The sequence below is a fragment of the Urocitellus parryii genome, chromosome 4, assembly GCF_045843805.1.
Source record: "Urocitellus parryii isolate mUroPar1 chromosome 4, mUroPar1.hap1, whole genome shotgun sequence".
Classification (NCBI taxonomy): domain Eukaryota; kingdom Metazoa; phylum Chordata; class Mammalia; order Rodentia; family Sciuridae; genus Urocitellus; species Urocitellus parryii.
In genome coordinates, this window is record NC_135534.1 from 179,880,079 (window position 1) to 179,892,786 (window position 12,708).

Sequence of the window (12,708 nt, forward strand, 5' to 3'; positions counted from 1 at the left end):
CGACTTTTCACCATGGAGTAGAATCTTTACTATGAGCTAGTTGTACACAAGCTTTATTATTTATTACACTGAGGTATATTCTTTGCATACCTAATTGGTGAGCATTTTTATCTTGAGAGAATGTTAAGTTCTGTTGAATAGTTTTCTGCATCTACTGAGATGATCTGGTTCTCATCTTTCATCCTGTTAATGTAGTATATCACAATTATTAATTTATTTTGTTGAACTATCTCCCCTTCCAACCCAGGTTTAAATCCTACTAGATTATGGTAAATGAATCTTTTAATGCCCTGTTGAATTTAGTTTGCTAGGATTCTGAGAAGAATTTTTGTATCTAAGTTCACCAAGGATACTACTGGTCTATAATTTTCTTTTCTTGCAGTGTCCTTGTCTGGCTTTGGTACCATGGACTGCTGGCCCCACAAAATGAGTTTGGAAGCTTTCACTCCTCAATTTTTGGGAAGAGTTTCAGAAGGACTGGCATTACTTCTTCTTTAAATGTTTGGCAAAACTCAGTAATGAAGCCATTGTTTTTGTTGTTGTTTTTAAATGGGAGACTTTTTACTAATGATTCAATTTCCTTACTTTTTATTAGCCTGATGGGATATTCTATTTGTTCGTGTTTTAGTCTTGTATGGATCTAGGAATGAGCCTATTTCTTCTGGTTATCCTTATAAGTTTCCTTAAATTCCTAGTTTGCTGGGCTTTTTCTTTTAAATCAGAAATAGGGCTGGGGATGTGGCTCAAGTGGTAGCGCGCTCGCCTGGCATGCGTGCGGCCCAGGTTTGATCCTCAGCACCACATATAAACAAAGATGTTGTGTCTGCCGAAAACTAAAAATAAAATATTAAAAAATTCTCTCTCTCTCTCTCTCTCTCTAAAAAAGAAAAAGTTTTCAGAACTCTATTTCCTAAAGCATTTTAAAAAATAAATCAGAAATAAATGTTGCATTTTTAAAAAAAATTTTTTCTTCATCTACCATGTCATCATGTGATTTTTCCTATTTGTTCATTAATAAGCTGAAATATGAATGTTTTTTTAAATATATATTTTTTAGATATATGGACCTTTATTTTATTCATTTATTTATATGTGGTGCTGAGAATCGAACCCAGTGCCTCACACCTGCTAGGCAAGTGCTCTACCACTGAGCCACAGCTTCAGCCCTGAATTATGAATATTAAATCTGCCTTGTATGCTTTCGATAAAGTCCAGTTGGTTGTGACATATCTTTTTTATATAGTATTGAATTTAGTTTCCCAACATTACGTGCTAATTTTTAATCAACTTATTAATAGCATAGTACAAACTTATTGAATGTATTATGGTGTAAGACACCATAATTTTGCCACTTAGGATGTTTAAACTCTTTCAGTTTCAGATTTCTGGTTCATAAAACAAGAATGACAGCTTTATTCAACTTTGTTGCATTTTTTTAATAGTCTGACAGACTTGGGTTTGAATATATATACTTTATTATCTTTAATCCTAATGGCTAGCACTTCATTCATCAGATGCTTTTCTTAGAGAGAGATATATATGCATTCACTTAATGCTTACAATCCTATGAAGTAGACATCATGACAGTTTCCAAGGCATAGAGGTGCCAAGTAAATTGCCCAGGGTGATATAAGTAGTAGGTAACAGGATGGAATTCAAGCCTAAGCAGTCTGTGCCAACAGTTTTAGTTCTTTACCATTATGCTATATTGCTTCTTTACTCCAATTACTAAATCTCTCAGAGATTTGTTTATTAAGAGGTGGAGGTATTACCTGACACATATACTGTATAAGTTAAGGCTAGTATATTGCCTGGCTGTTAGCACTTGATGTCCATTTTGCTGTCAGGACCAAATAAGATAAAATATATCAAGCATCCCTAATCTGAAAATGCAAAAATTGAGATGCTCTAAAATCTGAAACATTTTGAGTATCATATCGGCATTCAAAAAGTTTGGATTTTGGAGCATTTTAGATTTCAAATTTTTGGATAAAGAATGCCCAACCTGCATAAGATCATATCATCTGCAAACAGGGATAATTTAACTTATTCCTTCAGATTTGAAATGACTTATAAAATACAAATCACTAATATGCAGATAATAAGTGTCAGTTGTGTGATAGTGATAAGTATAAGAGAATAAGAATGAGAATGGTATTTAGGGATGGGGCCACTGTATTCTCCAGTGGCTGACAAAAGGCATACTCAGAAAATCAAAATGAACAGGAGAGGTAGCAATGGTAGGATAAATGAGTAACATATAAATACTACTACAGTTCCAGATGTGAAGACACAAGTGTTCAAAGTACTCAAACTCTTAGTATTGTAATAAGCAACTAAACTAAAAGCAAATTAATCAGAACATTTATTGAATGCCTACTAATCTGTAACAAAGTGATTGATATAACAAGAGATAATAATAAAAATATAAGATAAACAAAATGTGCCTTTTAAGAAATTCTATCAGTACCTATTTTTTTCCACTTAAGAAAACCCTCAGAATGGGGAGTGGAGTGGGGGTGGAGGAAGGGTCTATTGGGTGATGAACACAAACTAAATTCTCAAGAGTTAGAAGAGGTCTTCATATTACAGTTTCAATGCAATCTGCATCAAAATACCAATGACAGTCTTCCCAGAACAAGATAAAACAGTTCTTTTTTTTCCTTTATTTTGTTTATTTATTTTTATGTGGTGCTGAGGATAGAACCCAGTGCCTCACACATGTGAGGCAAGTGTTCAACCAATGAACCACAACACCAGCCCCAAGATAAAACAGTTCTAAAGTTCATCTGGAAGGGGGAAAAAAAAAAAAAAAACCTAGAAAAGCCAAAGCAATTCTAAACCAAAACAGGCAATGCTAGAGGCATCATCAAATTATATTGCAGAGCTATAGTAACAAAAACTGCATGGTACGGGTATAAAAGCAGATACAAAGACCGATGGTACAGAAGAGAAGACAGAGAGACAAACCCACACAGATACAATCATCTGATCCTTAACAAAATAGCCAAAAACATACATTAGAGAAAACAGCCTTTTAAACAAATGGTGTTGGGAAAACTGATTAACCATATGTAGAATGGGACTTGATTCTTTCTCTGACACCCTGCACAAAAGTCAACTCAAAATGAATCAAAGATCTAGGAATTAAACCAGAAACTATGCAACCCCTAGAAGAAAATGCAGGGCCAACACTCAACAGGTGCTGGCAATGACTTTCTCAATAAGACCCCCTAAAGCTCAGGAAATGATACCAAGAATTAATAAATGGGATGCATCAAATTAAAAGGCTTCAGCACAGCAAAGGAAACAAGAATGTGAAGAGAGAACCTACAGAATTGGAGAAAAATCTCTGATAGCTACTCTTCTGACAAATAATTAATATTGAGAATATATAAAGAACTCAAAACCACCCCCCAAACTTCAAGTTACCAATTAATAAATAGGCAAATGAACTAAATAGATACTTCTCAAAAGAAATACAAATGACCAACAAATATTTATGAAAAAAACAACAACATTCAAACATTAGTAGCAATTAGGAAAATGAAACCAAAACTACTTTTTTTAGCTGACTCTAGTTAGAATGCAAGCTGTCAAGAATATAAAATAATAAACGCTGGAGAAGGTGAAGAAAAAGAAATACTTTTACACTGTTGGTGAGATTATAAATCAGTAATAACCACTATGGAATCAGTATGGAGGTTCCTCAAAAGACCAGGAATGGAACCACTACATGACCCACCTAAATGTCTCCTCAGTTTTTATCCAAAAGAAATAAAGTCAGCATACTATAGCATACAAGCATGCCCATGTTTTTTTGAAGCCCTATTCACAACAGCCAAAACTGTGCAACAAGCTGAGGTGTTCATCAATGGATGAATGGACAAAGAAAATGTGGGGCTGGGGCTCAGTGGTGGAGCACTCATCTGGCACGTGTGGGCACTGGGTTCGATCCTTAGAACCATGTAAAAGTGAAATAAAGATATAGTGTGTCCACCTACAACTAAAAAATAAATATTTTTTAAAAAGAAAATGTAGGATGGAATATGAATATATAAATATGATTGCCTGTGCATGAAATTTGAGAACATTATGTTAAAGCCAAATAAGCCATACTCAGAAAGTCAAGGATTGTATGCTTTCTCTCATATGTGGAAGTTAGAAAAGAAAAAGGAAAAGAAAGGTGAGTGGGGAGACCTCATGAAAATCAAAGAGACATCCATAATAGATAAAAGGAACCTGCGGGAGAGAGGAAGACAGAGAAAGGGAAATCACTGGGGATTGATACTAGCCAAATTGTATTGTTACAGTGTATTCATGTATGAACATGTAAGAACAAATTCCATCACTATGTACAATTATAATGTACCAATAAAAATATGGAAAAAAAAGTTAAAAACAGGCCTTGGGGTCTGGGGATATAGCTCAGTTGGTAGAGTGCTTGCCTTTCATGCACAAGGCCCTGGGTTCAATCCTCAGCACCACAAAATAAACAAACAAACAAATAAATAAAAATAAAAAATCTTCTTCGTGTTATACATTAAAAAAAAAAAACAGGCCTTAATGATAAATTGACTTGAATTTCTTCTTCTACCTATCCTGAGTTCTTTGTAACTCCAATTTCTGGCTTGCTCTCTCAGAGGTCAAAGAAGCAGGTTAATTTGTCACAATGGATAACCAAACTGCTGTATTAGTAAGATACCTGTCCCCTGCCACCTCATTTTAATTTTGCTTCCCTTTTCCAATTTGCTTACCACAAATTCCTGCTGCCATTAACATAGCCAATAAGCTATAGCAAACTTCCCAGACTGATTAGTTTGAAGAATTATAAGAATAATTTTACAGTGATTCAGTAATTTGGGAAAAATGACCTACAGCCCAGAGGTAGGGAACTCATTATCATTAGAGTAACCTATCACATTTTAGGATGGTTCTGACAGTAACGAAAATCTTCCTGTCAGGTACTACTTGACCTGGAATCTGTCCTACTGTTGCTGTTTCTCCTATCACTTAGACTCCAGAAATAATAAGAACTGTTTTAGCTGTCTGGCCATAATTGTTAAAATTTTTTTCTTTAAGTTTTCAGCAGTCTCACACAATGTCCCACTATCTATTCTTCTCTCAGGGCTATAGAACACTCCTATACCTGACTATAAGTTCAGAAATTATCTCCAATCTTTTCCTATCTCCATATAAAACCTTCAATTAGATTTGGCAGGAAACCAATCTGTTCAAACAATACCAAAAAACACACAAAAAACATCAAGGATTCATAGAGCTGTGATCTAGTTCCAGGTACTAGTAAGTAGTGGCTTTTCAACATTCTTCCACATGCATACTGACACTGCCTTTTACAGGTGCTGAAAATATCACTGTTTTCATGCAGTGTCATGGATTTAGAACTTTGGGATTCAATATACTCTGTGAACCCCAGCTTTATTACTAATTAGTTGTGATGCCTTATAAGTTACTTTGCTTTACTGAGCCTAATTTCTCTGAAACAAAGAAGAGGTAAACATAGAACAGTGGTAACCACCTCTACCTCCCAATGCCCACCTCTGTCAAGGGAGTAGACTAACTATGCCCCATAAATCCACTTCTTCACCACAATCATACTTCCTCTAGATGACCCCCAGATATTCTGAGTTACAAAGGAAAAGTAATTATAATATATGGAAACTGCTTATCATTTAAGCCTTAATTACCATGCAGCACAATAACTTATATAAGCCATTAAACGTATCAGCCTCAATTTACTACACGTTTTATTCGATTTTAACATTAACAACTGTTCACATAGGTTTAGTTTGTAGCTCACACAGAATGTATCTCTTCACAATTTAAAAATAAATGATCGAGGGAACAGTGTCTAGAAGGGGAAATCAGTCACCTAAGGGAGAAAATTAAAGAAGCAATTTATTTTTTTAAAACTTCACACACCTGTAATCCCAGTGACTCAGGAGGCTGAAGCAGGAGGATTTCAAGACCAACCTCAGGAACTTAGGGTGTCCCTAAGTTAGACCCTATCTCAATATAAACATTAAAAAGGGCTGGGGATGTGGCTCAGTGGTTCAGCAACCCTGGTACCAAAACTAAAAATCAGATGCTTTGCCCATTTTCTATTAAGCTATTTCCTTTACTGTGCATGTTTTTTAGTTTAATATAATTCAATTTGTTTCTTTTTACTTTTGCTCTCTCTGCTTTTGGAGTCATATCCACAAAATCATGAAGCTTCCCCCCACATTTTCTTCGAGTGGTTTTAGTTTTCAGGCTTTATGTTTTGTCTTTAATCCATTTTGATGTGATGTTTCTGCATTGTACAACATGAAGATCTAATTTCATTCTCGTGCAATGTGGATACCCAGTATTTCCCAACATTTCCCAGCACTATTATTGAGCAGATGGTCCTTTCCTCACTGTGTATTCTTAGCACCTTTGTTGAAAATCAATTGAATATAAATGAATGAATGTACTGTTGGGCTCTCTCATTTGTTCTTATGTGGTTGAGGATGTTGTATCTATATTCATCAAGAATATTACCTTATAATTTTTTCTAGTATCCATGTCTGATATTGGTTATCAGGGTAAGGCTAGCCTTGTAAAATGAGATATGAAATACCTCCCTTCTTCAATTTTTGGGTAGAGTTTGGGGAGGACTGGTATTAGTTCTTCTTTAAATATCTGTAGCACTTATCAGGAAATCCATCAGGTTCAAGGATATTCTTTGATGGAAGACTTTTTATTACTGATTCAATCTCCTCACTCATTACTGATATGCTAAGATTTTCTATTTCTTCATGATTCAGCTTTGGTAGGTTGTATATATAGAGAAATTTGTCAGTTTCTTCTAAATTATCAATTTGTTGGCACAAAATTGCTCCCAGTAGTCTCTTTTCCTTTGTATCTCTATAGTATTACTTATAATATCTCCTCTGTCCATCTGTAATTTCATTTATTTGAATCTCACTCTTTATTGGTTTAGCTAAAGGCTTTTCAATTTTGTTTATCTCCCCAAGTCTTGGGGCTGGGGTTGTAGCTCAGTGGAGGAGGCTTCCCTACCATGTGTGAGGCACTGGGTTCAATTCTTAGCCCCACATGTAAATAAATACAATGAAGGTCCATCGACAACTAAAAGAATATTTTAAAAAAATCCAAGTCTTGTTTTCATTAATCTTTTCTATTATTTTTATAGTCTATTCTACTCTGATCTTTACTATTTTTTCCTTCTAAACTTTGGGCTTGGGTTTTTCTTCTTTATGTAGTTCCTTAAGGTACAACATTAGGGTGTATTTGAGTTCTTTTGGGGGGAGGTGGCGGGGACCAGGGAATGAACTCAAGGGCACTCAACCACGGAGCCACATCCCCAGCCCTATTTTGTATTTATTTAGGGACAAGTTCTCACTGAGTTGCTTAGTGCCTCATCATTGCTGAGACTGGCTTTATTGGCTTTGAACTTGCCTGTCTCAGCCTCACAAGCCACTGGGATTATAGGCATGTGCCATCTTACCTGGCAAGTTTCTTTGTGTGTTCTTCAGCTTCAGAATTTCTGCCTCCCTCTTTCTCTGTTTCTTTTCTTTCTTTTTATCCCTCTCTCTCTCTCTCATCAGGGATTCAACCCAGGGACACTTAACCACTACGCCACATCCTCAGTCTTTCTTATTTAGTTTTAGAGACAGGGTCTTGCTAAGTTGCTTAGGGCCTTGCTACGTCACGGAGGCTGGCTTTGAACTTGTGATCCTCCTGCCTCAAGCCTCTGGAGTCTCTGGGATTACAGGTGTAAACCACCATGCCTGGATGATTTTTTTTTTTGACATATGTAATTTCAATCTCTGTTGATTTTCTCAAATTTTGGTCTCTTATTATTTTCTGAATTTCACTGAATTATTTCTCTGTTATTTTCCTGAAGTTCACTAAGCCACCTGAAAACAAATCTTTGTCAGGGAGTTCATCTCTCTCTCTCTTTCTTTGGTGTCAGTAACTGCAAGATTATTGTGTTCTTTAGCTGATTTCCTACACTTCTTGTTGACTTGGTTCTTCACATTTTCTGTTGCTTTATGCTGATGTCTGCATATCTGAAGAAGTAAGGCCTTATTTATCCCTGCAGACGGACACTACAGGTATGCCCAACACCTAGCCAGCCCCTGAGGGAACAGGTCCAGCTCTGTCTCTGCCCCAGTGCCAGGTCAACCCAAGCAGCTTAAGGTTCTGGAATGGCCCCAGCACTGGCTGGCCCCCACATCCAGACTTATCCCATTAGATCTCAGTGCTAGACCAGCCCCAACAGATCTGAGCTCCAGATTGCCCCTGAAGACCCAGGTTTCAGGCTGTGCTACAGGACTTGGGCCATCTTTTTGGACCTAACCTATAGGCCATCATCAGCTGACCCAGGCTATACAAGTCAGCCCCAGTGGTTCCTGGCACCAGGCCAGCATCCACTATCCTAGGCTGCAGAACAGTCCTGACAGATGAAGGGTCCTCCTCACCAGCCCTAGCACTAGACCAGCCCCAGGCTTCAGAGGATCTGATCTTAGTATAACCTTAAATCCTACCACAACGGCTGTCATATAGAAAACCTAGATAAATATTTAGTGAATTAATAGGCTAAATTTATCCTTTTGAATGTAGGTTAAAAAGTCAAGTAAGATACTTGTTTATGGTTTACAACACAACCATTTCTCTGAGTACAGGTAAAGCAAGCCCAACTAAGATTTCTCATGACTTCATAGTTTATAACACAACTAGTGCCCCTCATTAATTAAAAAAAAAAATCTCATCAGGAAGGTGGTACCATCAACCATATTTTATGTACAAAAAAAAAAAAAAAAAAACCAGAACAGAGAAGCTTTATGACTTGCCAGGACTCAATTGTCAGGACTCAACTGTTGGCCTCTAATGCAGTTTTAGGACTGAAAATCTTCTAACAATCACATCTCTACTGGAATGTTTAGAAGCCTGTGAGGTGATTCATTCTGAGATAGGACTTAAAATTATCCTCTCTGTGCAATCTAGACTTTTAAGATAAAAAAAAAAAAGGCATTTAAACAAAAATTTAAAAGAGAAAGTCTAAGCTGATTGCTTAAATTTTTCCATATACTAATAAATAATTCTGGGCTGGGGCTGTAGCTCAGTGGCAGAGCACTTGCCTAGCATGTGTGAGGCACTGGGTTTGATCCTTAGCACCACATAAAAATAAACAAATAAAATAAAAGCATCTGTCCATCTACAACTACAAATTTTTTTCTAAAATAAAAATAATTTTAAAAAGAAATAGTTCTATTTTTAATCATTGTCTTTAACATCTCTGAAAGGTGATAAATATTGAGTACCTGTAGCAATTAAGAGGCTTACACATTTATTTTCATACTATGAACATCTGAGAATAGAGCCAGAAACTTTACCTATTCTTGGAAAGGTTCATACTAGTTTCATAGTATGCCATTAGAATTACCTAGAGAGAACAAAATTGTGAGACACACACACACACACACACACTCCTAAAGTTCTTGCTAGGTGGAATCACAAGTGAAAAGGAATATTACCAACTTCCTTTAACCTAACCTAGGATTATAACTGATTTCCTTGGTGTGGACTGATAAAGACAAAACTCAATGCAAAGCTAATTTTTCACAGAACATAAATTTTCTTTCAGAGATTAGTTCCAAAGCATTAATCATCAATCACCCCAAATTACTCACAAATCCCAATAATTTAATACTGGTGCATCTACAAGGATCTATCAAAATTCTCATAGTCAATTATTCTATGCTGTATAGTAAAAAGAAGTTCAGTCCAACTTCTTTGACCCAATTAACAAATATTACTGTTACAACATGGGATTATTTGAAATATTAAAACAATTGTTTTAAATTCAATTTTGAGACAAATATCAGTAATTTTTTAAAAAGCAAAATGAATACTTACAATACATCCTGAAAGTCTCCAAAAACATACATGTGCCTAAAGCTGTCAATAGCTATTACAGGACAATCTGCAGGAGTTTTCTGTATATGCAGAAGAGGATGTCTAAATTTGTCACAATCTGCATGTAAAAAGTTTATTGTACCTTTGAAAGAAATAAAATTTTGAATAGATTAGAATTTCTTCATTGTATTCTCGTATGATTATAAACAAAAAATGACATAACAAACAAACAAAAATATTCTTTTGAGTAACAAATCAGAAAAACTAAAATCTAAATATTATAACATTTAAAAAAGAGGTAGGATTTTAATTCTAATTTTCAGGGTAGAGAGTATAATTTCCTTAGAAATGATTTTAAAAACTCAAATATTATGGTGAAATTTTAATTTTCTTTAAGTGGGCAATCATCAGCTCTGAAGATTACCCAGGTCCGGGCAGGGAGTTCCTACAAAGACACATGAACTGTTCCCAAAAGATCATCTTCATTCCAGCTCCTTACAGCCCCTACTGGCAGATTTTTAATTTAATTCAACCTCAAAAATATTTACTAAGTGACTAATGGGTAGCTTCAAATAGTGCTGTTATTTTATTTGACTTTCTTCCCTAATCACAGAGGGGAAGCTGTTGATGCCTCAAATTCTGTTTAGATATTTTTGAGAAATCTGGATGACTACTCAACTTTCTTCCATTGAAAAATTAGTGTGAATCAGCAATATCGCTGGAATTGTCTATTAGAAAAGATGTCAGACAAGCATCTAAATACAGGGAAAAGGTAAACTAATTTTGTTGACCCAAGACCCTACTTTTCAAGCTCTTTGATTTTTCTAAAATAAACATGCTGGAGGAAACATAAACTGAAGTGCACCACTATGCCCAACACTTATTAAGCTTTTAACCCAAAAGTTTATGTGGATATGAATGTAATGGGAAGGGTAGGGAGAAAGATCAAAAAGAGAAAGGATGAAAATAAACACCTTAATCTGTCTACCTTTTTCACTTATTAATTGCCGGGCTACTTCAGTCTGGAATATTTCTAAACTTTCTGTATCCTCTTTCATGTGGAAGAGTATGAGAAAAGGCAGTCCTTCTTCTGTCAATTCCTGCAGAGAGATACATTAGATAAGAATCATTAGTTCCAGCTATTTTCTTTACAGGAACAACCCTCTGCCCAACCCATGTAACAAAATAGTTGCAATATTTCAGGGGGGAAAAGTCTGAAGGTGTAAATAAATATAAGCCTTAAAGGAAGAATGAATTCACATCTTCTCCACCCCAAGTACCCAGACACTCCAGACACACTTGCCCTGCTCTGTCGCAGGACTGATCAAACTCCCTGGGCTGATCCTTTAGCTAGTATTGCATTTGAGAGTATTAGGGAGCACCCAACTGACGCTGTGGCATTTGGAGTTGACCAAAGAAAGAACTATGCTAGTTCTTTATCATGATGACAATTTAGGAGTAAACATATCTTTCCATTCTTCACAGGCAAAACTGAAAAACTGAGTGTATAAGCAATAAGTAAGCAAACTTACACTTATTTTAAGGTTTATTACAAAAATCATTCCACTTATATGAGAACTATAAATAAGTGTTTTATTTAGAGTAACAAACAAAAAACACTCCATAATATAGTCAGTTTTCAACCAATACACAATTTACCAACATTATTAACAAATACCTACCCCTATATAGATGTATTTTTTACAACCCCCCCTAATATATACACACACTATAGTACAAAATTTTATTGTTAGTGGAGAATACAAGTATGATGGACAAATAGGATTTTAATCATTTATTCTCCCTAACAAATGTTAAGTTCTCACTCACGGAGTTCAAAAAGGGACTCAATGACAGAATTATTTCTATTAGCTATCCTTTTGAGAATCTCTCTAATTTAGGAACTGCTTTAGCATAAAGCAAAAATGATCTTTATCCTAAAAAAACAAACTGGGACCTACCTTCTAGGACAAATGTTTCCTTCTGGTTCCTATTCCCATGTTTAAGCCTGTTTCACTTGTACATAGGACATAATAATTATTAAGTTTCTTGCCACATTTATGAAAAACTGAGTGTTATTTGAATTGAGATATGGTTTACATACCATAAAATTCACCATTTTTAAGTGCACAGTTTGGTGGTTATTACATTTACACAGTTGTGCAAACATCACCATTAATTCCAGACCATTTTTATAGCTCCCAAACAAACAAAAACCTTGTACCTGTTAGCAGTCACTCCCCATTTTCCCCATCTCCCAGGCCCTGGTATCACATTAATCTTTTGGTAAGCTAACTTAAAATGTCTTCTTTCTCATCTTTTATCTCTTGGGATCAAATTTTTTTCTTTCTCCCACTCATTAACTGATACTACTCCCCATGGTTTCTGCTCTAGTTGAAGCACCTCACCTAGTTCAACAACTTCAATCACCAGTTCTAACTGGTCCCTTAGCTATATAAAAGCCTAGCTCCAATCCATAATTCAAGCCTAGGTTTCCCGCTACCTGCTTAATATCTCCCTATCAGTCTAAACAAATTAAACAAATTAAGGCACAGTCCTCTCCTCTCCAACCCCTCCTCCTAACCCTCCATTTCTTTTAGCACTTCATTTCAGGGCTGAATGCCTCTTCTTGAAAGCATTCCTAGATTCTGCCCCATCTCTAAAGGTAGAAATGAATGCTCTCCTGTAAACTCCAAGAACATCTTCTCAGTGATCCACATGTGGTATAGGACATGTATCAACTGATGTTATCTGTACACTCAGAATAATGGATTGAAAGCCCCT

The 12,708-nt window shown here is 35.7% G+C and overlaps 1 protein-coding gene across 1 annotated transcript in view; it reads right to left on the reverse strand.

The window, feature by feature from the left end:
• Nucleotides 1-12,708, reverse strand: part of Erp44 (endoplasmic reticulum protein 44) — an 81,340-nt gene that overhangs the window by 10,609 nt on the left and 58,023 nt on the right. The window contains exons 9-10 of the mRNA XM_026379273.2: nt 10,913-11,024; nt 9,925-10,066 (exon numbers count right to left, since the gene is read on the reverse strand). Of these exons, the coding sequence (XP_026235058.2) occupies nt 9,925-10,066; nt 10,913-11,024 (254 nt within the window). The remainder of the gene's footprint in view (nt 1-9,924; nt 10,067-10,912; nt 11,025-12,708) is intronic.